The 25,460-nt window shown below is 46.3% G+C and overlaps 2 protein-coding genes across 2 annotated transcripts in view; one reads left to right on the forward strand and one right to left on the reverse strand.

Moving 5' to 3' along the window:
- The first annotated feature begins 4,038 nt into the window (after positions 1-4,038).
- On the forward strand, positions 4,039-19,868 carry Usp50 (ubiquitin specific peptidase 50). Its single transcript, XM_090357757.1, has 7 exons — positions 4,039-4,268; positions 8,163-8,357; positions 8,917-9,112; positions 10,078-10,284; positions 11,031-11,173; positions 15,357-15,489; positions 19,585-19,868. The coding sequence occupies exons 1-7, from the start codon at positions 4,216-4,218 to the stop codon at positions 19,774-19,776; spliced, it is 1,119 nt and encodes a 372-aa protein (XP_090213883.1). The 5' UTR covers positions 4,039-4,215; the 3' UTR covers positions 19,777-19,868.
- Positions 19,869-21,332: 1,464 nt separating this feature from the next.
- Positions 21,333-25,460, reverse strand: part of Usp8 (ubiquitin specific peptidase 8) — a 46,207-nt gene continuing 42,079 nt past the window's right edge. Inside the window, exons 17-19 of the mRNA XM_090358423.1 lie at positions 24,290-24,432; positions 22,263-22,395; positions 21,333-22,132 (exon numbers count right to left, since the gene is read on the reverse strand). Coding sequence (XP_090214549.1) covers positions 21,947-22,132; positions 22,263-22,395; positions 24,290-24,432 — 462 coding nt within the window. The 3' untranslated portion in view covers positions 21,333-21,946. The remainder of the gene's footprint in view (positions 22,133-22,262; positions 22,396-24,289; positions 24,433-25,460) is intronic.

The raw sequence follows: 25,460 nt of genomic DNA on the forward strand, positions 1-25,460 counted from the left end.
CCATGCTGTGTACTCCTGAGGGGATTTCCCGGTCCTCGCCATTCCCACCCCTCCTGAACTTTCTTGTTGGGGTTCCCTGTAGCCCACACTCAGCATCTCTCTTTAGACTGCCCACATTCATTGTTACTCTGTAGTTGAAAAGTGACTTTTGCTTCCTCTCTTTTTCTTCTCAATCACATCATACTGAAGAGTATAAACTGTCTTTTCCCACATTTTTTTTTTTTTTTTTTTTTTTGCGAGTCCTGGGCTTGGGCTCAGGGCCTGAGCACTGTCCTTGGACTTTCTCAAGGCTAGAGCTCTACCACTTGAGCCTCAGCACCACTTCCAGCTTTTTTTTTTTTTTTTTCCCCCAGTCCTGGGCTTGAGCTCAGGGCCTGAGCACTGTCCTTGGACTTTCTCAAGGCTAGAGCTCTACCACTTGAGCCTCAGCACCACTTCCAGCTTTTTTTTTCTATGTATGTGGTACCAAGGAATCAAACCCGGGTCTTCGTGCATGCTAGGCAAGCATTTTAACCACTAGGCCAAACTCCCAGCCCATTTCCCACATTCTTGAAATCAAGAACTCTCGCGGGAAAGTCTGTGACACTCATGTGCCCTCCCCAGACACTTCTGGTTATTGTGTCTGTCCCACTAGAAAGCAGCCCTTGCTGCATGGTCGTAGCCCCTAGCTTCACGCGGTATATAACTGTGTGACAGGCACACAGTTAAAAAAATGCAAATGTTGAGATGTGTTCCCCTAATACCAAATTTTCCTAGGAATGTGAACTCACAGGATTGCCTGCCATGTTTAATGTGAAAACAGTGAAGGCACGAATCCCAGTCCATCACACGTACTGCAGGACAGGTTATCTAGGGGCCATGATTCCGCCTTGCTGGTGGTGGGGCTGTGCGCTCAGTTTTCCACAGGGAAGCAATCTCAAAAAAATTCTTTGGCAGAATGCTGGCCACTCGTGCCTGGAATCCTGGCTACCCATGAGGCTGAGATGGAGGACTGCACTTTGAAGCTAGCACTGGCAGATAAATCTGAGAGATGCTGAGAAGTGGCAAAAGGTTGGTTATGGCACCAGGCTCTTGGATGCAAGCCCTCCCACACCAGTATTAGAAGAAAAAAAAAGAGAACTTACTTTTGAGAAAAACTGGCAAGTTCATAACTGTTTTAGAAAGAGGTATGGAAATGGAGTGGCATGAAACCACATGTGGGGCAGTGTAGATAGCCCAGCATGTGAGGTCTTGGGTTTGAGTCTTAACAGCACACACACAACTAAGAGGGTTTAGGGGAGATTGGAAGTACAAATTTGAACTCAGGACCTTGGCTGGTTATTTTGCCACCTTTTTTTTTTTTTGCTGTGATTGTTTTATTTCCGCCAGTTATGGTGGCGGTAGATTTCCTGGTACATATGCAGGCAGATGCTTTACCTCTATCCCCATCCAGTTCACTTCCTATATGCAGCTCCCTGTACCCTTCCTTCTAAGAAATAGCATCCCCGACATCTTTCCTAGTTCCCTTTTCATGGTTGCAGATAATCTGTTTTGACAGCATTCAGTCTTTATTCTCTTTGCTGGGTGGTTTGGAGAGAGTCTAGTAAACTTTCTTGGCCTGGGCTGGCCTCAAACTTTTTTTTTTTGTCAGTCATGGGGCTTGAACTCTGGGCCTGGGTGTTGTCCCTGAGCTTTTCAGCTCAAGACTACCACCCTACCCCTTGAGTCAGCACCCCTTCTGGTTTTCTGGTGGTTGATTGGACATAAAGAGTTTCAAGGACTTTAGTGCCTGGGCTGGCTTTGAACTGCAGTCCTCAGATCTCAGACTCTTGAGTAACTAGGATTACAGGCTTGGCCTCAAACTTTTATCTCTTGCTTTAGTCTCTTGAGTAGCTAGGATTATAGGCATTAGCTACCATTACCAGCCTGTATGGGCACTGTGTGGCTTAAAATTGTGGTAATTTGTTATACAGTAACAAATTAGGTCACAGAGCATCTTACTGGTAAACCTAGATACAAAAAATCCTAAAAAATGAATATTTATGAAAATGACTACAAATGAGCTTATATTTGAAGAATAGAACATTAACATGCAATTGGCATCACGTATAATTAACCACACTGTTTCCTTCATGTTCATGAAAGAGTTGGGGATTCAACTCTGGGGATTCAGCACCCACCCAAAACAAAAAAGTTTTGTTTTTTTTTGTGTGCAAGTCCTAAGGCTTGAACTCGGCCTGGGCACTGTCCCTGAGCAGTTTTTTCTTTTGCTCACAGCTAGCATTCTTGGCCCACAGCACCACTTCTGATTTTTCTGAGTATATGATACTAGAGAATAGAACCCAGAGGCCAGGAGTGTAGCCTAGAGACAGAGGGCTCACCTAGCATGCATGGAGCCCTGGGTTCGATTCCTCAGTACCACATACACAAAAAGCTGGAAGTGGCGCCGTGGCTCAAGTGGCAGAGTGCTAGCCTTGAGCAAAAAATGTGTCCAAGGACAGTGCCCAGGCCCTGAGTTCAAGCCTCAGTATTGGCAAAAAAAAAATAGAACTCAGGTCTTCGTGTGCATTAGGCAAGCACTGTACCTAGTGCTAAGCCACTGGCCCCGCCCTGAAAAGGTTTTAAATGGTGACAGAAGAAGGAAGAAAAATCTGTCAGTGTTACGCTTCCGGGCTAATTATCCAGACATACCCCACACCTTCCTCAAAGAAAGTTATTCTCGATGGCTGTGTGTGTGTGTGTGTGTGTGTGTGTGTGTGTGTGTGTGTGTGTGTCATTTCTATGTGTTTCCGAAATCATAAGAAAACAGACTGTGGTCGGCACCAGCGGCTCACATCTGCCATCCTAGCTACCAGGAGGCTGACATCTGAGGATACGGTTCGGAGCCAGTCTGAACAGGAAAGCCTGTAAGACTCATCCCAATTAACTACCAGAAAGCCACAGGTGGTGTGGCTCAAAGTGGTGGAATACCAGCTAACCTTGACTGGAAAAGCTCAGGGACAATCCCCAGGCCCTGAGTTCAAGCCCCACAACTGACCAAAAAGAAAAAAAAGCATGTGTAGGGGCCAGAACTGGCCAAAAAAAAAAAAAAAAATGTAACACACAAGCAGAGCAAAACAATGTTAAAAGCTGGGTGCGATGGCTCATACCTGTAATCCTAGTTACTAAGGAACCTGAGATCTGAGAATCAAGGTTTAAAGCCAGCCGAGACTCTTATCTCCAATTAACCTCTAAAAAACCATTTGGCTCAAGGGTAGGGTGGTAGCCATGAGCTGAAGAGCTCAGGGACAGCACCCAGGCCCAGGGGGATAGAGCAGTAGCCTTGAGCTGAAGAGCTCAGGGACAGTGCCCAGGCTGAGATCAAGTCTCATGACCACCACACACACACAAAGTTGCGCTGTGGCTCAAGTGGTAGAGTACTAATGTTGAGGAAAAAAATAAGCTCAGAGAGCACCAGGCAAGTCCCGACTGGCAAATAAAAAAGAAAACCAAAACAACAAAAACCAAAGCAGTTCCTCTTCTCCTCTATTTACTTACTGACATTGTCTTAGCAGAATAATCAACACGAGCCAAGGCACTTAGGCAAAGAAGGAACTTTCAAGGAATTTTGATAGAGAAGATGACTTCTCACCTCCATCATGTCCTTTCACAACTTTCTCTGCCAACTGAGCATCCGGTCCAGGATGGGACATTGAATTTGTCGTGTTCCTCTAGTTTCTTTCTAAACTGGACTATTTGCAGTCCTGGCCTCTCCTGGCATTAGTCCTGGGACTAGTGGCTCATTTCTATCCTTCTAGCTTCTCAGGAGGCTGAGATCTGAGGATGGTGGGTCAAAGACAGAACTGCTGGGCAGGAAAGTCCAGGAGGCTAATTTCCAATTAACCACCAAAAAGCCAGAAATGGAGATGCGGATTATGGAGTAGAATGCCAGAGGTCCGGCCTTGAGTCCAAGCCTGAGCTGAGCAAGAAAATTCAAACGAGCAAGTGTATCTCCTGGCAACATGTTAGAATCTTGAGGAGGACTATGATGCATGCAAAACTCCAGGTTAGAATGGTGTCTGAGCCGTCTGGAAGTCAAGCTGTCGTTACGCACAGGGGGAAGAGCACATATATATATATACATATATATATTGTTTTTTTAAAAAAACCCAAGAGCCAGCATAACCGTGTTGAAGAAATGAAGTTAAAAGGCATCCATGTAGCTCCTGAATAGAAGTGAAAGTCTGTCCCATTAACATGACTTCTAATCGGCTAGTCCCAGCAGATGACTTCGGCATTTATTATGTCCTGTGAGCCTCTGCCTCTCATAGCTTCCTTTTCGTTTGTATTTATTTATTTGTGTGTGTACCAGGGTTTGAGCTCAAGGCTTTTCCCTCTTCCCTCTCAACTCCCTTAGTCCTGGCTGGCCCTCTGCCACTTGAGCTGCACCTCTAGCCTGCCTTTGGTTTTTTGTTTGTTTATTTGTTCTGCTGCTTAACTGAAAGCAGTCGTTCCGGTTGGGCTGTCCTCGAACCCTGGTCCTCTAGATGGCAGCGTCCTCCGTGGCTAGGCCGACAGGCATGAGCCACGGGCACAACTGCCTAGTGCAGCTTTCTAAGTTGGAATGGAGGAAGAAGAATCACACTGAAAAAAAAAATCAGGGGATCCAGGAGAGAGCCACCCCACCCAAAATAAATAAGGAAGGGAAGATATTGTCTAATACCTAGGCACAAAGGTCCTCAGAGTACTTCCCGAAGACTAGCAGCTCAGGGCGCCTCTGACATAGACGGTCAAGTGCCGAGGGTGAGCTGTGTAACAAGCGGGGCGGATGGGTACTGAGCTCAGGAAGCCGGCTCCACTTTCAGCTCACTACATGGAAAGAAAGCTCACAGATGGCAAATACGCCGGCTGGGCTGCCTGGTGCAACAGGACGGGTGAAGGGAGAAGAAGGCTCTCCAGGGGCCGCTCACTCCCGTGTGCAGCCCCATGTCCCTACTGCTTTGCTCACTGGGAAGAATATCCTTGCGGGGTGGAATAAAGAAATACCCTAGACAAATGGTTTAAAACAACGTGTAGCCGTGTGCTGGTGGGCAGGTGGACAAAGGAGGGTTGTAGTTTGAGGCCAGCCCAGGCAGAAGTCAGGGAGACTGCATCCGGGATGCAGTCTTCCCACTCCCCTGTGGTGGCACCTGCCTGTCGTCTCAGCTCAAAATAGACTGAGACAGGAAGTGAAGGACTGGATGGAGGCATGGAGCAGAGTGGCAGAGCCCTGAGTTCAAACCTCTGTACTGCCATTTATTGGCTATCTAATCTCAAGTATCTTGTGTGAAACCTGCATAACTCATTCAATACTTCCCCCCTTTTTTTGTCAGTCGTGGAGCTTGAACTCTGGGCCTAGGTCCTGTCCCTGAGCTCTTCAGCTCAAGGCAACCGCCTTACCCCTTGAGCCACAGCGCCACTTCCAGTTTTCTAGTGATTAATTGGAGATAGGAGTCTCACAGACTTGTGTTCCTGGGCTGGCTTTGAACCGTGATCCTCACATTTCAGCCTCGTGAGTAACTAGGATTACAGGTGTGAGTCACCGCACCTGGCTTAAATAACCTTCTGAGGCAGGTAGCCTATTCCTGTACAGTGAGGTGACGCAGGAGATTCTGGGAACTGAAGCCAGGACCTTGCACACCCTAAGCATGTAGTCTATACCAATGAGCTACAACCCTAGCTCACTGTTTCTAGTTCATAGATCAGAGGCAGGTGTGAGATTCCAGGTCAAGCCTGTAATCCTAGTTATTCAGGAGCTGAGCTCTGAGGAAGGAGCTCCATGAGACTCCTGTTAACCAGCAGAAAACGGGAGTGGCTCTGCAGCTCCGATGGAAGAGCACTAGCCTTGAGCAAAAAAGCTTAGGACATCCCCCAGGCCCTGAGTTCAAGCCCCACCACACACACACACACTCACACACACACACACACACACGTGTGTGTATCTATCAATATATTTATCATCTATATATTTATCTAGTAAGTAGCATGTTTAGGACTTAAACTCTTAAACTAAGACCTTTTTTTTTCTTTTTCTTTTTTTATGCTAGTCCTAGGCTTGAACTCAGGGCCTAAGCACTTCCTGAACTACTTTTACTCAAGGATAATGCTCTACCAATTGAACCACAGTTCTGCTTCTGGCTTTTTTGGTTGAGTAGTTTACCGGAGATTGTCTCATGGCCTCTCCTGCCCAGGTTGGCTTTGAACCATGACCCTCTGATCTCAGCTTCCTGAAGTAGCTATGAGTATAGGTGTGAGTCTCTGGTGCCCAGCTTAAGACTTATATATATATATTTTTAAAAGTCTACACTTGGGGCTTGGCGTTTGGCCTAGTGGTTAAAGTGCTTGCCTAGCATGCACAAAGACCCAGGTTCGATTCCTTGGTACCACATATATAGAAAAAGCCAGAAATGGTGCTGAGGCTCAAGTGGTAGAGTTCTAGCCTTGAGAAAGACCAAGGACAGTGCTCAGGCCCTGAGCTCAAGCCCAGGAAAGTCTACACTTTATCTTCCTCTCTTCCTTTTCTTTCTTTCTTTTTTATTTTTTTTTTTTGTGGGTCATGTAGCTTAAACTCAGCCTGGGCACTGTCCCTGAGCTCTTCAGCTCAAGGCTATCACCCTACCCTTCAGCTAAGCCCCACTTTCCATTTTCTAGAGGTTAATTGGAGATAAGAGTCTCAGGCCCTTTTGTCCCAGTCTGGCTTTGAACCTTGATCCTCAGATCTCAGCCTCCTGAGTAATTGGGATTACAGGTGTGAGCCATCGCACTGGCTCTTGCTCCTTTTCTATATATATATATTTATAGCTTCTCTATATAGCATTTATATGTGTCTTAGATAAACTGTGTCTTATATGTGTCAGATGTATGTCTCATTTCATTGTATGACATATATCTATGATATATTTAATATAAGACATCCATATTTGATGGACAGGTGATAGGTTTGTATATAGTAGATAATTTCCCCCTTTTTCTCCTACAGACCACCATGCCTCCTACCCTTTGTATAGTACTATGGTCAAAAGATTAAACCATGGCCTGGCAACATGCCTTAGATCTAGGAGGCTGAGATATAAAAAAATCAAGATTCTCAGCAAACAAGGGCAGACAAATCTAAGAGATTCCTCTCTCCAGCAAACAGCAACATGCCAGAAGTGGAGGTGTGGCTAAAACTAGAATGTCAGCCTTGAACAAGAGACCAAGGTCCTGACCTCAAGCTTTAGTACCATTATTAAAAAAGGCTGGGAATTTGGCTTAATGGTTAGAGTGCTTGCCTAGCATGCATGAAGCCCTGAGTTCAATTCCTCAGTACTACATATACAGAAAGAGCCAGAAATGACACTGTGACTCAAATGGTAGAGTGATATCCTTGAGCAAAAGATGATCAGGGACAGTGCCCAGACCCTGAGTTCAAGCCCCAGAACTAGCAAAAAAAAAAAAAAAAAAAAAAAAGCTGGGTGCCAATGGCTGATGCCTGTAATCCTAGCTAAGTAGGAAAGTCCATGAGACTCTTACCTGCAATGAACCAGTCAGAAAACTAGAAGTGGTACAATGGCTGAAGTGGGAGAGCACTAGACTTGAGCACAGAGGCTCAGTGACAGTATTTGGGCCCTGAGTTCAAGCCCCAGGACTGGCATAAAATGGGGGGACTAAACCACAAAATCTCATGAGAACATGCATGGACAGTGCCTTAGCTCACAGCAGGCTGTGATCCAGGTTAGCTTTTCTGGTGACTGTTACCTATGGCTGTCACTATTAATGATATTGATTTACATCATTAAATAAAGAAATAGAGGAAAATATTTTAGCTTTAGTAAGAAACTTAGCATTCAGAGCCAAACAGATTCAGCTCTCAAGAAGAAACCTCTGTGCTTGGTGGTTGGCTTCAGAGTTCGGAATTCAGTCCCAGTGTCTTGTGTAAGAGAGACCTATAAGATCACTTGTCAGCTAGAGTTGTGGCTGTGTGACAGCCGGGCGCTCAGAGGCTGAGGTAGGAAGATGGTGAGTTCTAGAGAGTGTGGGGAGAATTTGTCTCAAAAGCAAAAAACCAAACAGACAAATCTTTCTGTTTCAGGGGCTTGGGAGGGAGGGTGGTTGTCGCACGTACGTGCGTGTGTATATGTGTGTGTGTGTAGTGCTTTCTCTCTATATATCTGGTACCCACACAGCGCAGAGTGCACAGACCACTTGGATCCGGTCACGGTCACGGAGGCGAAGGAGACCCCAGTGCACCTGCAGGGAGTGACCGGCCTGCGGAATCTGGGCAACACATGCTACATGAACGCCATCTTGCAATGTCTCTGCAGCATCTCTCCGCTGGTGGAATACTTCCTTTCAGGAAAGTACATCACCGCCCTCCAAAAGTAAGAAGGCAGGGCCGGGAGTGTGGCCTAGTGGTAGAGTGCTTGCCTAGCACGCACAAAGACCAGGGTTCGATTCCTTGGTACCACATATATAGAAAAAAAGCCAGAAATGGCGCTATGGTTCAAGCGGTAGAGCTCTAGCCTTGAGAAAGCCTAAGGGCAGTGCCCAGGTCCTATGTTCAAGGCCCAGGACTGGCAAAAAAAGGGAAAAAAACAGGCAGACAGGCACCTTCCTGTAGTTTCTGCCTGAGGGCCCCCAGGTGAAAGGAAGAGAAAGCACACCCTCCCCTATCCCATACACACACACTGAACACACACACGCACGCACACTGAACACACACTGAACACACACTGAACACACACTGAACACACACTGAACACACACTGAACACACAGAGGCAGCTGCTGGCTTCCCTAGATCACACAAGTTGGGGTGCAGCCCTGTGACGTGTGCTGAGCCAGGAGTGAATGGCAGTCTAGATCTGAGGGCCCCAGCTGGGGAAAGGCCCAGCCTCTTCCCAAAACAAGGGGCGGCACCTCATGCATTGTTTCTCCCAAGGGACTGCAGTGAGGTGGCCACGGCTTTTGCCTACCTGATGACAGACATGTGGCTTGGAGACTCAGATTGTGTCTCACCTGAAATATTCCGGTCGGCTCTTGGCAACCTCTACCCGACATTTATGAGGAAGACACAACAAGATGCGCAGGAGTTCTTGCTCCACGTCCTGAATGAACTTCACGAGGCTCTGAAGAAGGTAAGGAGAAGCAAAGGAGAAGCAGTTGCCTTCCACTGTTCACAGTGACATAGACTATCTTTTTGTTTTTAATGTTAGTACTGGGGCTTGAACTCAGGGTGCTGTTCTTGAGCCCTTTTGCTCAAGGCTAGTGCTCTACCACTTTGAACCATAGCACCACTTCTGGTTTTCTGATGTTTAATTGGAGGTAAGACTCTGATCGACTTTCCCGCCTGGGCTGGCTTAGAATGCAATCCTCACATCTCAGCCTCCTGAGTAGCTATAACAGCAGGAGCCACCAGAGACTTTACTGGATTAAAATTTTGATTAAGCACTTGATTAAACAGAAAATCACACATGATGTATACAATGGAGAAGACTTGCGTTTATTGTCTAAATCAAAATGACATGGTTTCTGGTAGGAATTTAATGGGCTTGTGGAAGAACGCATCCATTAAGATGTCTGGCTTTGTGTCTGAAGTCTAGCCTAGTGGTAGAGTGCTTGCCTCGCATGCATGAAGCCCTGGACTTGATTCCTTGGTACCACATGCACAGAACATTCTAGAGGTGGTGCTGTGGCTCAGAGTGGCAGAATGCTAGCCTTGAGAAAGCCCAATGACAGTGCCTGGGCCCTGAGTTTAAGCCCCAAGACTGGCCAAATAACAAAAATAATAAAATAAAATAAGTCGGGCACGGTGGCTCATGCCTATAATCCTAGCTACTCAGGAGGCCGAGATCTGAGGATCAAGGTTCAAAGCCAGCCCAGGCACTAAAGTCCATGAGACACTTATCTCCAATTAATCACCAGGAACCCAGAAAAATAGTGCTGGGGCTCAAAGAGTAGGGCAGTAGCCTTGAGCTGAAGATCTCAGGGACAAAGGCCAGGCCCAGAGTTCAAGCCCCATGAACAACAAAAAAATAAATAAAATAAAATGTCTGACTGTGATCATCAGTAGTTGATTTGTGAGACTTCTTCTTTGACTCAGTACCACCGAAGATCGTATGACAAAAACAACACTCAAAGATGTTGCAGGAAGACGATCGCCAATGAGACGTCCATCGTGACCCGGCTATTCGAAGGGCAGCTCAATTATGGCATCACCTGTTTGAAGTGTGAGAACTGCACGTACAAGAATGAAGTCTTCACTGTCCTCTCCCTCTCCATCCCATCCCAGTACGAATGCTCTCTTCAGGTAGGACACCCCTGCTACTGGAGGCCCCGCTGGCCTTTTCAAGATGCAAGTGGTCCAGGCTATCTCAGCCTTCTGGGAAGTTGGAACTACAGCCAGGTCTCCCTGCACCTATCTAATTCCTGCACACTTTTGTCTTGATCTTATCTCAGACCTAAGTTCTTTCAGGCTTGTTTCCTATATAGGAGAAGTCTTTTGTTGTTGCTGTTGTTTTATGCCAGTCTTTGGGTCTGGGCACTGTTCCTGAGCTTTTTCGTTCGAGTGGTGATCACTTGGACATAAGGGTCTCTGTAGACTTTCCTGCCCTGACTGGCTTTGAACCGTGATCCTCAGATCTCAGCCTCCTTGAGTAGTAGGCCTGAGCCACCTGTGTCCAGAGAGAAGTCTTCTTTTGTTATTTAAATTAAATAAATGAAGATGATGCATGAAAGCAGCATTGTTTTGCAAAGCAAAAAGTTACTGTGAAGCTGGACACCAGTTCACACTTGTAATCCTAGCTAGCTCCTCAGGAGGCTGCGATCTGAGGATTGCAGTTTGAAGCCAGCCTAGGCAAGAGACTCTTATCTTAAATTAATCACCAGAAAACCAGAAGTAGTGCTGTGGCTCACAGTGGTAGAGTGCTAGCCTTGAGCAAAAGAGCTCAGGGACAGCTCCGGGGTCCTCTCCCCGCAACACTTCTAATATAATAAAGCAGCCCAGTTTGCATTTGGTCCAGTTTGGTCACCAAGTGTTTTTTTCCTCCCCGACAGGACTGTCTCCAGTGTTTCTTCCAGCAAGACACGCTGACCTGGAACAACCAAATTCATTGCTCTTTTTGTGAAACCAAGCAAGAAACAGCTGTGAGGGCCAGTATTTCCAAAGCACCCAAAATAATTATTTTTCACCTAAAAAGGTAAGGGTTTTGATATCTTCTGGACACACACACACACACACACACACACACACACACACATTATATATATATATTTTTTTGGGGGGGGGCGGTCATGGTGCTTGAACTCTGGGCCTAGGCATTGGTCCCTGAGCTCTTCAGCTCAAGACAACCTCCCTGCCCTTGAGCCACAGCCCCACTTCTTGTTTTCTAGAGGTTAACTGGAGATGAGCGTCAAGTTCTTTAGTGCCCATGCATGCTGGCTTTGAACCTAGATCCTCAGATCTCAGCCTCCTGAGTGGCTAGGATTACAGGCGTGAGCCACTGTGCCTAGTGTCTGGACAAGTATTTTTGAAGAGTTTTATTGAGATGCAGTTTGTCGACAATTCCCCTATGTAACCTTTGAAGGCTGTGGGTGGAACTCAGGGGTAGAACGTGTGTGGCGCATGAGAGGAGCCCAGGGCTCCAACCCTAAATAAACATCAGGAAACAAACCAAGTATACCACCTATTGCTGTATGGTACATTGCATTCTGAATTTATTTATATTTTATCAGACCTGGGTTGTTTTGTTGTTGTTTTTTGTCAGTTGTGGGGCTTGAACTTGGGGGTTGTCACTGAAGTTCAAAAGTAGAGCTCTAGCATGCTGAGATACTTCTGATTTTTGAGTGGTTACCTGGAAATGAGTCTCTAGGGGATTTTTCTGTCTGGGCTGGCTTTGAACCTCAGATCTCAGCCTCCTGAGTAGTTAGGATTATAGGTGTGAGCACCAGTGACCAGCTAGTACTGGGTATTTTTATTTTTATTTTTGTCAGTACTGGGGCTTGAACTCAAGACCTGAGCACTGTCCTTGGGCTTTCTCAAGGCTAGAGCGCTACTACTTGAGCCACAGCACCACTTTCGGCTTTTCTATGTATGTGGTACCAAGGAATCAAACCCAGGGCTTCGTGCATACTAGGCAAGCATTGTACCACTCTACCATGCTCCTGGCCCCTGGGTTTTTGTTTTTATTTTTGTTTTGTCAGTTGTGGTACTTGACCTCAGGGCCTGGGCGCTGTCCCTGAACTTTTTCAAGGTTTGAAGCCAGGCATGAACCATGGGTGTGCCCGGTCAGTTTTTGCTCACCAGCAGGGGGCAGTGTGGCCCATGGAGCAGGAGGAGGAGGAACAAGAGGAGGAGAGTGTGTCCCCTTCCCTCAGGTGCAGGCAGGTTCTGCTTAATTGGTTCTTTCTGAGTCTAACCTCATTGAGAGAAAGCAAGAGAGCGAGAGCACATGAGAGCGAGTATAAAAGAGCATGAAGGAGAGAGCGCTCCAGGCTTATTTTCTAATGGCTTCCCTTGCTGGAAACATGCAGGGATTTCTCGAATGTTCTATCGAGAAAAACTTAATTGGGAATCTGGAGGTACACCCACAAAAGCCTGGGGTCCCTGGAACTAGGTCTCCCTGAGGTGTTTTTTTTTTTTTTTTCCTTAAAGACTTGTCCATACTGTCTGCCCTGGTAAGTTGTGAATGCTGTCTGTATTGATGTGTGTCTGTGTGTCTGTCTAGCTAGAGTTTGGAGAGGGAAAAACAGCTTGACCTGAGTCCTTACTGGTGCAAGATCTCAGAAGAGTTGATTTTTTGGTTGGGCTGTGTGATCACACAAAGACAAGCTCTCCTAGGTTACTCTTGGCATTCAGACAGGCCAAGAGGGGACCCTTGAAGCAAGCTCCTGTGACCCCACTTTTTTTTTTTATGTCAGTCGTGGGGTTGGGTTCTGGGCCTGAGCGCTGTCCCTGAGCTCTTCAGATCCAGGCTACCGCACTACCCCTTGAGTTTCCAGTTTTCTAGTGGTTAATTGGAGAGAAGAGTCTCACAGTCTTTAGTGCCCAATCTGGCTTTGAACCACAATCTTCAGATCTCAGCTTCCTTAGTAGCTAAGATTACAGGTGTGAGTTTCCGCACCCAGCGTGTTCAAGTCTGAATTTCTTAAGGTGTGCCTAGCTATATAACATGGATCTTCTCAAGTATACATGGCTCTGGATTTTGACAAATGATAATTGCCCTGGAACCGCTGCAGCATACATTTCTAGCAAATCTCCTGCGCCCTCCTTCCCCCTCCCCCCAAAAAAGTTCTCTTTGCCATCACCTACTTCTCCCTAAAGCCCTGGAAATGGTTAATCTGATTTCTATCACTCTTGTTTTTTTCATTTTTTCAGAATATTCCATGCTATACCATACATACATAGCCTTTTGAATTCAGCTGATTCTGTTTAAGCAGAATTTTTTTTGAGATTTAGCCATGTGTTAGAAGATCTTTTTGATTATTGGGTACTATTATTATTATTATTATTATTTATTATTATTTTGCCAGGCCTGGGGCACGAACTCAGGGCCTGGGCACTGTCCTTGGACACTTTTTGCTCAAGGCTAGCACTCTGCCACTTAAGCCACAGAACCATTTCTAGCTTTTCCTGAGTATGTGGTACAGAGGAGTTGAACCCAGGGCTTCCTGCATGCTAGGCAAATACTCAACCATTAGACTATGCCCCGGCCCTATTTCTTTTTTCTATATAATTTTTTTATTGTAATTAATAAAAGGGTTACATGATATTTGCCAGATAGAAGGTGCATTAATTCACATACATTGATACCCTTTCACATGTCTTGGTACCTATTTCTTTTTTCATAAGCTTAAAATTATTTTTTTTACAAGTAAACAGTTGGTAGGCATTTGTTTCTAGCTTTGAAAACAGTCTGAATATAAATTTTCATTTGTCTTGGTTGGGTTTCTCTTTTGGTTTTTTGCTTTGGGGCATAAGACTGAATCCATTTACCTAATTTTCCTGGCTTAGATCTGAATCAGCTGTTTTTTTTTGTTGTTGTTGTTGTTTTTTTTTTTGCCAGTCCTGGGTTTGAGTCAGGGCCTGAGCACTGTCCTTGGACTTTCTCAAGGCTAGAGCTCTACCACTTGAGCCTCAGCACCACTTCTGGCTTTTTCTATATATGTGGTACCAAGGAATCAAACCCGGGTCTTCGTGCATGCTAGGCAAACACTTTAACCACTAGGCCAAACTCCCAGCCCAGAATCAGCTGTTTTTATATTTTTCTAAAATGAACACTATTTTTTTAAAAAATAACTGATTATAGCCTAATGTGGGATCGTCCAGTGAACATCGCAGGAGAGAATGTGAAAGGTTTATTTTGTCTTTAAACAAAACTTAATACAACACTGAATGAACCAGGAGGCATGTGTGATAGCCACGTGGTCGGCTCTGCCCAGAGGCCTCCGCTGTGGCCCCAGGGGGTGCTGGGATTCATTTGCCCCATGTCTAACACGTTTCCCTTCATTCGCCCTGGATTTCCCCTGGCCTCCTGACTCCCACTCCAGGCCCAGCCTCAGGGAGGCCTGTGGAGATGGAAGCTCCTACATCACTTTTGAAGTAGTTTATTTGCGCCGGTACTGGGGCTTGAACTCCGTGTTTCATACCCTTGCTTGGCTTTCTTGGCCAAGGTTGGTGCTCTATCACTTGAGCCACAGCCTCACTTGCCAGTTTTTGTTGGATTACTGAATTGGAAGAGTCTCACAGACATTTCTGTTTGAGACAGCTTTTTTTGTATATGTGTGCCAGTCCTGGGCCTGAACTAAGGTTCCGAGCACTGTCCTTGGACTTTCTCAAGGCTAGTGCTCTACCACTTGAGCCATAGCACCACTTCTGGCTTTTTCTGTGTATGTGGAACCGAGGAATCGTACCTGGGTCTTCTCGCATGGTAGGCAAGCACTCTACTACTAGACCAAACACCCGGCCTTGAGATGGTTTTGTCTCAGCTCTCAGCCATCTGAGTAGCTTGGGTTACAGGCACCCAGCAAGAAGTAGTTTCTGACAGACCTATTCCAGATAGTCTTTCAAGAAATTGTTTGTAACCCAGTGCTGGTTGCTGACGCCTATAATCCTAGCCACCCCGGGGGCTGGCATCTGAGGATGGCAGTTCAGAGCCAGCCCAGGCAGGAAAGTCTGTGAGACTAGGTTATCTCCAATTAATTACTAGAAACTGGAAGTGGAGCTTAAAGGGATTGATTGCTAGCCTGGAGCCGGGAGTTCAAGCCCTGCCACCAACCAAGAAGTAAAAAGTGTTTCTAACTATGCTTAGGCTCTGACGATGTCTGTAGCCGGCATTCAGTGTGAAGTGCATGTCAGACTTCATGCATTTATTATTTCTGCAGGTTTGACATCCAAGGCACAACGAAAAGGAAACTGAGAACAGATATCCATTACCCCCTCACTAACCTGGACCTCACGCCTTACATTTGTCCAATTTTCCGGAAACATCCCAAATACAACCTCTGTGCTGTGGTGGTGAGTGAGCTCTGAAAATAGCAAAACTTGATGCGTTTTTTAAAGAAAACTTCCTGACCCCTGCTCATTCGCTCTCTCCCTGGCTCCTCATAGTTTCCCTTAAAAAAAAAAATGTGGGCTGGGAGTTTGGCCTAGTGGTAGAGTGCTTGCCTAGTATGCACAAAGACCTGGGTTTGATTCCTCAGTACCACATACATAGAAACAAGCCGAAAGTGGTGCTGTGGCTTAAGTGGTAGAGCCTTAGCCTTGAGGAAAAAGCCCAAGGACAGTGTTCAGGCCCTGAGTTCAAGGCCCAGGACTGGCAAGCAATAAACAAATAAATGAATAAATACATAAAATAAAAATAATTAAAAAATGTACATCTGGGTGCAGTGGCTCACGCCTGTACTCTTAGCTACTCTGTAGGCTCAGTTCAAAGCCTGCTCAGACACAAAAGGACCTGGGAGATTTATCTCCAATTAACCTCTAGAAAATGGGAAGTAGGGCTTAGCTTCAAGAGTCAGGTGGTAGCCTCGAGTTGAAGCACTCAGGGACAGTGCTCAGGCCGAGTTCAAGCCCCATGACACACACACACACGCACGCACGCACGCACGCTGTTGCCCAGACCCACAGACCCAGAAGCACTTGGTAAGTACCTAATAGTCTTGAAGCCCAGAGCCTGGGTGGGGCCAGGTCTAGTTGAACCCCAGGTGTCCCCTTTTGGCTTCATGGTCACCTGGGCAAAGACAGCGAGGACAGAATAGAATTCAGACTGCCATCAAACCTCCCATAGCCACCGAGTATCGAGAGGGGCGCCGGGCTTCTGCTCTGGGTCCTGCTGTTGACAGCTGCCTCAGGACAAGTGCAGGTTCCGGGCAGGACTCTACCACTTTGAGTCACAGCTCCACTTCTGGTTTTCTGGTGGGTTAATTAGAGATAAAAGTCTCACAGACTTTTCCTGCCCAGGTTGGCTTTGACCCTCGATCCTCAGATCTCGGCCTCCTGAGGAGCTAGGATTACAGGCGTGAGCCACCAGCACCTGGCAGTGATGTGTTTTCGATGGTCGTTGTTCTGCTGTGTAATCGACTTCAAAAGCTTATTCTTTGTGGCTGAACTTCATAGTTTTTTTGCTTCGAAGAAGCAAAATACCAAAATGAAGTTTGATGAATAGATGATTGATTGGATGATAGACAGCAGACAGACTTCATTCTCTCATTTGGGGTAACACATATTAAGTTTCAGTTTTATAGACAAGGAACAGGTGGGTAGAGAGAGGTTGTGTAATTATTGAGCAGTCCTGATCAGAGTGTGTCCTGGGTAATTCATACTTCAGTTCTTGTTTGGGAACGCGTTTGTAGTTGTTCCGCCTGTCATTGCTGCTCCTGTCCTGAGGAGGCACTGTTGTTCCTTTGGGGTAGTTTTGGCTCCTGATCATAAAGCTGATATTCAGCAGTTTTGTTCTGGGATTCCAAGGCGACTGCAAAGTGACCCAGAGAGAATGGCAGTGGGAAGAAGGTACAGTATAGAGGCTGGGGTGCCGGCTTGCTCTTTTGCTTTTTTGTTCACTGATGGACCCAGCAAGCTTGGATGCAAGCTCCTATCGGAACACCATTCTAAATGTGAACCGGGTCATCCCTGTGCTGTGTTCACATCTGTGGAAAATTCACAAAATCAACAAGTGTGTGTGAGTGCATGTACACATACGTGTACGTGCAATGTCAGTACTGGGGTTTGAACTCAGGGCTTTCATTGTCCCTCTGCTTCATCATTCAAGGCTAGTCACTACCATTAGAATCATAACTCTACCTTTGGCTTTTTGGTAATGAATTGGAGAGTCTCATGACTTTCCTGCCTGGGGTGTCTTCGAACCACAATCCTTAGATCTCAGCCTCCTAAGCAGCCAGAATTAAAGGTGTGAGCCACCCTCACCTGGCTTGCTTTAGGTTTTAAAAAGCATTCAGTTTAAATCTATTGAAATTGTTTAGGAAGGAGTTGGGAGCACAAGGGGGAAACGTCTGCATAGTTTGTCCATTTTAATTGTCCTAAATATTTTAATTGTATATATATATATGTATTGTTACATTTTCTGTTTTTGCCAGTCTTTTGGCTTGAACTCGGGGCCTGGGTGCTGCCCCTGGGATGCTTTTGCTCAGGGCTAGCACTCTACCACTTGAGCCACAGCACTATTTCTGGCTTTTTCTGTTTATGTGGTACTGAGGAATCGAACCCAGGGCTTTATACATGCTAGGCAAGCACATATTCTGGATGCTAACTACCTGTTAGATGAACACAAGTGAAGATTTTCTCCTGTTCTACGGTGCTGTTCTGCAGAAAGTTTTTAGTTTGACGTAATCCTGTTTACCCATTTTGTGTCCTATGATTTCTGGAGTCCTATCCAGAAAAATCGTTGCCTGGACAGGCATCTGAAGTGTTTTGCTCCACTTTTTATTCTAGTCTCCAGTTTTAGGTGTGACATTAAGGTCTTTGGTCTGTTTTCAGTTGATTTCTGTGATTGGTGTATGTGTTCCAGTCTTAGGGTTTGAACTCAGGGCCTGGACATCATTCAGTGCTTAAGTTAGCACTTCAGCCTTTTTGGGTGATTAACTGGAAATAGGAATCTCAGACTTTCCTGCCTAGGCTGGCTTCAAACCCTGATCCACAGATGTCAGTCTCCAGTGAAGCTAAAATTACAGGTGTGACCAACTGGCACTAGGATATAATTTCACTTGTTTTTTAATTTTAAGGATGCAGTGAGTTTTAACATGTGCTCTGTCCTAGACGAAGTTGCATGTGCTGATAAAAAGAATGTATATTCTGCATGTATTGGATAAAATGTTTTATAAACATTGAGTCAGTTTGATCTACTGAATAAGTTCTGATGCTTGACTTTTCTTGTGGGAATAATGTAAAGTAACTATAATGACTACAGATTTGTTTTTCTTTTTCTTTTTTTGTGGTTGGTCAGGGGATTGAGCCCTGGCTCTAGGGCTGTTGCTGAGTTCTTTCACTCAAGGCTAGTGCACTACCATTTTGAGCCATAGCGCCACTTGTTTTTCTGGTGGTTAATTGGCGATGACTCTCATGGCCTTTCATGTTGGGGCTGGCTTTGAACTGTGATCCTCACATTTCAGCCTACTGAGTAGCTAGGATTACAGGCATCAGCCACTGGTGCCTGGCTAATTATTTCCTTTTTTTTTTTGAGTCCTAGAGTTTGAACTCTGTGCCTGGGCACTGTCTTTGGGCTTTCTCAAGGATAGAGCTCTATCACTGCAGCCACAGCACTACTTCCAGCTTTTTCTATGTATGTGGCACCAAGGAAACGAATCCAGGTTTTCATGCATGCTAGGCAAGCACTCTACCACGAGGTTAAACTCCCAGCCTCTCCATGAAGCTTTTTAATCTGATGGGATTCCTTTGGTCAGTTCTTCCTATTACTTCTGAGCTACTATTCAGCAAATTGTTCCTTCCCAGTATACCTTGAAAGTTTTCCTCTAGTACGTTCATGTATCAAGTTTTATATTAAGGTCTTTGGTCTATTTAATAGTTCTGTCTGTGTGCATGTGACAGACCTGGGGCTTGAGCTCAGGGCCAAGGTACTATCCCTGGGCGACTTTGCTCAAGGCTGGCGCTCTGCCACTTGAGCCATAGGTGAGTCTTATGGAGTTTCCTGTGTGGGCTGACTTGCACCTTAATCCTGAGCTTAGCCTCTTGAATAGATGGCATTTCAGGTATTTGGGTATCCAAGTGTCATTTCTCCATATATGATTTCTGTATTTTGTCAAAAATGAGATGACTGTAGCTTCGTGGGTTACTTCTGGGTGGTCGTGTATTCTATCCTACTGGTCTATGTGTCTGGATCGTGCTGTTTTAATTACTGTGCTTCAGGAGGGTCATTTCAAGTCCAGTATTGTGATACCTTCTGCATTGCTTTTTCAGGATTGCTTTGGCTAAGCAGGGTCTTTTGTGCTTTAGGATTGTCCTTAAAAATCAATAGCTCAGTCTCTGAACTGGCCAAAAAAAAGGGCAGGCAGGTGGTACGAGTGACTTCCCTTTAGGCTACGGGACAGCAGAAGCTGTTCCCTGTGCGTTCTGAGCAGGCCCCTCCTTTTTCCCTAGAACCACTTCGGCGATCTGGACGGTGGCCACTACACTGCTTTCTGCAAGAACTCAGTCACCCAAGCCTGGTATAGCTTTGATGACACGCGAGTCAGTGAGATTCCAGATACTTCTGTGCAAACCGCCACCGCCTACCTCCTGTTCTACAGCTGCCAGCCCTTTTCTATACCCATACAGAAGTGTAAGTGCTAGGAAGAGTGCCCTGGAAACAGCAAAACCTGCAATCACCAAGTTCTGCTGAGAACTCTTTACAATTCATTAAACTCTTACAACTTCTGAGCGCCCGCTTGCCTTCCCAAGTCTTCTGTGAGCCTGCCGCCGCCGCTTTGCACAGGGGGGACTGTGGGGGGCCCACGGAGGTCAGCTTCCAGCGCTTCAGTGTTTATTACAATACCTTTCAGTTAGGTATGGTCAGTATACAAATGACTTCCCAAAGAGTCTACATGAGGCCAGGAGGCTGTGTGTAAAGGTGGGGTGTGGTCCCCACTAGGGCCTGGAGTTCAGTCCTCAGAGGGAAAAGCAAGTGAGGAGACAGTAACCGTGTGCCGAGCCGTGTGTCTAGCTACAGGAAGTGAAGAGTTTCCAACTTTACAATTTGAAACCCCAGAGCCTTTACTACAAGGCCATGCTGTTTCTTGTCCCCGATGCCTTCGAGGTAATGCCTCTCAGCATGTACAAGTTATCTTCCTGTGGAATTATAAAACTAACTTCCTGTGTAAGTATTAACCTTCTTTTGCCTTCAGTATATGACACAGTAATCGTACAGTTCCAAATGTACTTCCCTTTACACCAACTTTTTTTTTTTATTGGCCATGGGGTTTGAACGCTGGGCCTGGGCACTATCCCTGAGCTCTTTTGGCTTAGCTAGCACTTACTCTAGCACTTTGAGCCACAGTAATGCTTCTGGGTTAATTGGGAGAGTCTCACATCTTTCTTGCCTGGGCTTGCTTTTGAGCCACGATCCTCAGATCTCGGCCTCCTCGGTGGCTAGGATTACAAGTGTGAGCCAATGTCTGGCTGCACTCACCTGTGAGTTCTAATCATGATTTTTTTGTCAGTTCCGGTGCTTGAACTCAGGGCCTGAGCACTGTCCATGAGCTTTCTCAAGGCTAGAACTCTACCACTTGAGCCACAGCACCGTTTCTATGTATGTGGTACCAAGAAATCGAACCTGGGTTTTCGTGCAGGCTAGGCAAGCACTCTACCATGAAGCCAAACTCCCGACCCCCATTTTTGTTGAGCGTAACGAGGTTTCCATTAGGAGCCTCGTATTCACGTGGCAGGCAAGTACTCCACCACTTGAACTGTGGCCTTAGTTCTTTTCTAACTTTTTTGGATATGGACTCCACTTTTATCCAGACTGGCCTGGACCCCCATCCGCTTCACACTTTCTGCATAGCTGGGATGCCACACAGGCACTATGCAATGACAAGCAGTGACTGAGATGGTGTCTGGCTTTCATCTGCAACCCTCCCAGAGTAAGTAGCCGAGTTCATGGCGGTAGGCCACCAGGCCCAGCAGAAATTCCACCATCAACAGCGTGAGTCTGGGGGTTATTTCATGCCTGGCCCCCAGCTGAGAACTGTGACTGCATGCAGTGCCGGTGTCATGTCAAGGGAAGCCTGGAAATGAATGCAGTTGCATGGGACACGGGAATGGAGTGGAGACACTGCATAGCAGGGTTCTGTGCGTGGAAAATCCATGGAGGGATGTCAAGATACAGCATTAAAGACAAAACACTTCAAAAGTTGTAAGTTAATTTTGAGTAAGATTTTAATGTAGATGTAAATGAAATTCTCATTTTAAAAAATTAAAGAAAGTTTCCATGTTTTTAGAATAAAGATTTAGTGCACAAATACAGCCTAAAGCCAACGGAAAAATAGCTTTGCCCTGTCATTTCCCTAGGAAAGCGCTGCAGTCACTCAGCAGGGGCCGAAAGGAAAACAAAAGTGTCCTGAGTGCTAGGCTTCACAAAAGGACACATTAAATATGTACATTGGTTTGCTGTGCAAGTGTGCAATAATCTGTACACATACATTCCTATCTGCTTGAATCTTCTACAGTATTCATACACCAGGCGGGAGAAGTGGAAGAAGGCCATATCAGTGAAAAGGAGGATGAGGGTTACAATGGGCCGGCCGGGAGAAGGACAACGCTTAGCTACTTCATTATTTTACCTTTGGAGCAGACTATGAGAGTTGTTGTCACACTTGCTGGGTGTCTTCTGTTACATGACCTGAAGTAGTGGCGTCCACTGTTCTATAACTCCTCCTGCACGGGGCCTGTTGTGCACACTGCCGTGTGAGCATGTCAGGAGTTGTGCTGCGGAGTGCCGAATGAAACCGGCTGGACCCGCTCCCTCCTATGTGGCCATGTCGGCGGCCCGTGGACCTAGAGAAGTGTAGAAGAGGATGTAGGCCGCGGAGGATCTCACTGAGCCCACGGAGATGTCTGACACTTCGTGGTCATCAAACTTGAACCACCGCTGCCGCGCCGCGTTCTTACAGTAGGCTGTGTAGTGGCCGCCGTCCAGGCCGCCGTAGTGATTCTGTCCAACAAGACAACAGCAGTGAGCACGCGCTGGCCGCTCACCACGCCTCGCAGGCCCTGTGGCCGACATCAGCAGGCGTCGGAAATGCACGCTTTCTCTAGGGGCCACTGGTTCAAGACATACTTACAGAGACAGAAAACAAGTTGTACTTCTTCAAGCTGTTCTTTGGGCCGATGACGTACTGTGACAAGTCAAGGTTTTCTAACGGGAAGTCCACGGACGTCTGCAGTTTCTGCTTCCATCTGCCGTCATAGGAGAAGCTGCAGAACAAAGGTCACAGGAGCAGTGAGACCCGACACAGCGGGTCACTTCTGTTCACAGTGGAGACCACGGCTGAGATGCAGCAGCCCAGCCACAGCTCTGCACTCGGCTCCCCAGTCTCGTGGTCAGCTACGCCTGTTGGCTAACTCTGCTTACGGAGGCAAAACCCACTAGTAACTGGGTCAAGCATGGTGGCACATGAGACGGTAGTGGAGACAGGAGGACTGTGTTGAGGGCTGCCATGGCAAATAGACCCAGTTACTCAGAAGGTAAGTGGAGGTAGGTAGGAAGTAGATGAAGGTTCAAGTCTAGCCAGGGCAAAAGTATAAGACTAAGGCAAAAGAAGTGGGCATAGCTCAAGTAGACTGCTTGCCTAGCAAAGGTAAAGGCCTTGAGTTCAAATCTGGAGTGGGAGACTACACCGACTGCCACAACTGCACAAGGCTTGGGAGGTCAGAGTAGGAGATGGGAGCGCCTCGCTCCCCCGACGGAATCCTATGATGGAAACTCTGACGCCACATTGTTCTTGCGTCCTTTAAACACCAAAATACCGACACCTCAGTGGAACATAATTATTTCAAAATATGGTTACATTTTCCCCCTAGCTCTGGGATCCTTCACATACAGCCACCATTCTACCATGGAGCCACATCCCAGCTCCGGACCACACACGGTTTCTGGCTATAGTCAGGAACGATACTGGATACTGAAACTTCAAGTAGAATAAATACTCAGCTACAGAATGGTTATACCTTCTGTTACAAAATACGCACAACAGATAATATTGAAATGAATACAGCAACTAAGAATCTCCACTAGTCCAAGCTTTTCAATGAACTGGAGAGCACCTGCCTTCGATCCCAGCACTCAGGAGGAGGCGGCAGGACCTTCGAGTTCAAGGTGAGCCTGCACAACATAGACTGTGGCTCCAAGAAACCAAACTTATTACTCTCACAGCACAGCTGGCTCACACAGATGAAAGGACAAGGGCAGACGGCGTGGCATGTGCTGAAATTCTCCATCACTCATTCCTTCTACCCACGCAAAGGACCTGATCTTTTTCGTTGGTCAGAAAAATCTAGACAAAATATTTACATTTATCAATAGTGCTAGTAATGTCTTTAAAATTGCATTTAAAAATAATGTCTTCTCTCCCCGCAGTCCTGGGGCTTGAACTCAGGGCTTGGGTGCTGTCACTGAGCATTTTTGTCCAAGGCTAGCACTCTACCACTTGAGCCACAGCTATGCTTCCGGGTTCTAGGTGGTTAAATGGTCTGACTTTCCTGCCTGGGTTGACTTTGAACAGTGATCCTTAGATTTTATCTTCTGAGTAGCTAGGATTCTAGGTGTGATTCACCAGCAGTGTACTGCGTTTTTAAAATGGTTCTATCTGCTTTGCTTGGTGTATTATTTGAACGTGAACTTTTGTGTGTGTGCGCGTGCGTGCGCGTGCACACTCCAATCCTGGGTATTGAACTCAGGGCTTCAGCATTGTCTATGGGCTTTCCTTAAGGCTAGTGCTCTACCACTTGAATTACAGCACCACTTCTGGCTTTTTCTTGGTGTACCACATACTTACATGGAATAGAACCTGGGTTTTCATACATGTGCATGCTAGGCAAGCACTCTACCATGAGACCAAACTCCTGCCCCTGAACGTGAACGTTTATCTGTATTAGAAAATTATTGCACAATATTTTATACATTTCACTTGATGTAATAAATGTGTAAACTTTTTATATTTCTGGTGAAACACTGGTAACGTCATTCTGCTCTCCCTTCTGCCTTCTTCCCTACCCTGAACATGGCTCTAGGTGCAGTGGTAGATGCAATGCCATGAGACTTGTACTCCTGCTTTTCAATGTCCCCAGGCAGAGGGGCTAGACTCCTTACCGTTTCAGATGCACTAAAAGCACCGGCGGCAGCTTCCAGATTTCAATTTTCTTCAGAGAATCCCGGCGGGCTCTGCAGTGACTGCAGTAAAATCGGTTGTTATCGGTGAGTTTTTCTTCTTTGGAAAATAACCTAAGGCAATCCTGGGGAAAAATAAGTAGGGGACATTGGCAATTCAGTCTCCACGCTGTATCGGGGGTACCTTGTACAAGAAGCCCTCGGCAGGCACTGGGGCTGCGCTCAATGAGTGTCCAACACCCCGTGCAAAAGAGAGCTGGAGTGGGAGAGCCTGGGCCCAGAAAGACCTGCTGGAGTAATCCGTGTTACTCAACAACAGCCACTGTGCTAAAACCCACCACTGACCTGACATCCCCAGGTAAAGCATACACAAAAACAGAAAAGTTAAAGTCAACACACAACCGTGCTTTTATTTTTTGCCAATCCCGGGGCTTGAATTCTGGCTCTTGGCCCTGCCCCTGACCTTCTTTTGCATAAGGCTAGCACTCTACCACTTGAGTCAAAGCTCCACCAAGCTTCATAGTCCCATGGACTTTCTTGCCTAGGTTAGCTGTACACCACAGTCCATGGATCTCAGCCTCCTGCGTAGCTAGGATTACAGGTATAAGCCACTGGCGGCCAGCAACATAGAATACTTCCAGGTATGGAGTGTACACAAAGCAGACTACACTGGAGAGGCAGAGACAGGAGAATGAATCAAGATGAGCCTGAGCAACACAGCAAGAACTTATTCTGGTCAAGGGCTGGGGACCCTGCTCAATGGTAGACCACGTGCCAAGGCCCGGGTTTGCGCATCAGCACTGATTCTTTTTTTTGCCAGTCCCTGGGCTTGAACTCAGGGCCTGGGCACTGTCCCTGAATTGCTTTTTTTTCCAAGGTTAGCACTCCTTGAGCCACAACCCTACTTCTTCGCCTTTTCTGTGTATACGGTACCAAGGAATCGAACCCAGGGCTTCATGTATGCTAGGTGAGCACTCTGCCACACTCTCAGCCCAACACTAACTCTTTCTATAAAATGTTATGGGACCAAAATAGTCTCTGAATGTACCTTACTTTACAGATTATGAGATTGTGGTTCTCTATATGTGTGAGTTCAATCTTGCTTTTCTACCTAAAAAGGTAAATCATCATTTTGATGACTTAGCTCTATTCT

The sequence above is a fragment of the Megascapheus bottae genome, chromosome 25 (genome assembly GCF_031878675.1).
Source record: "Megascapheus bottae isolate mThoBot1 chromosome 25, mThoBot2.hap1, whole genome shotgun sequence".
Classification (NCBI taxonomy): domain Eukaryota; kingdom Metazoa; phylum Chordata; class Mammalia; order Rodentia; family Geomyidae; genus Megascapheus; species Megascapheus bottae.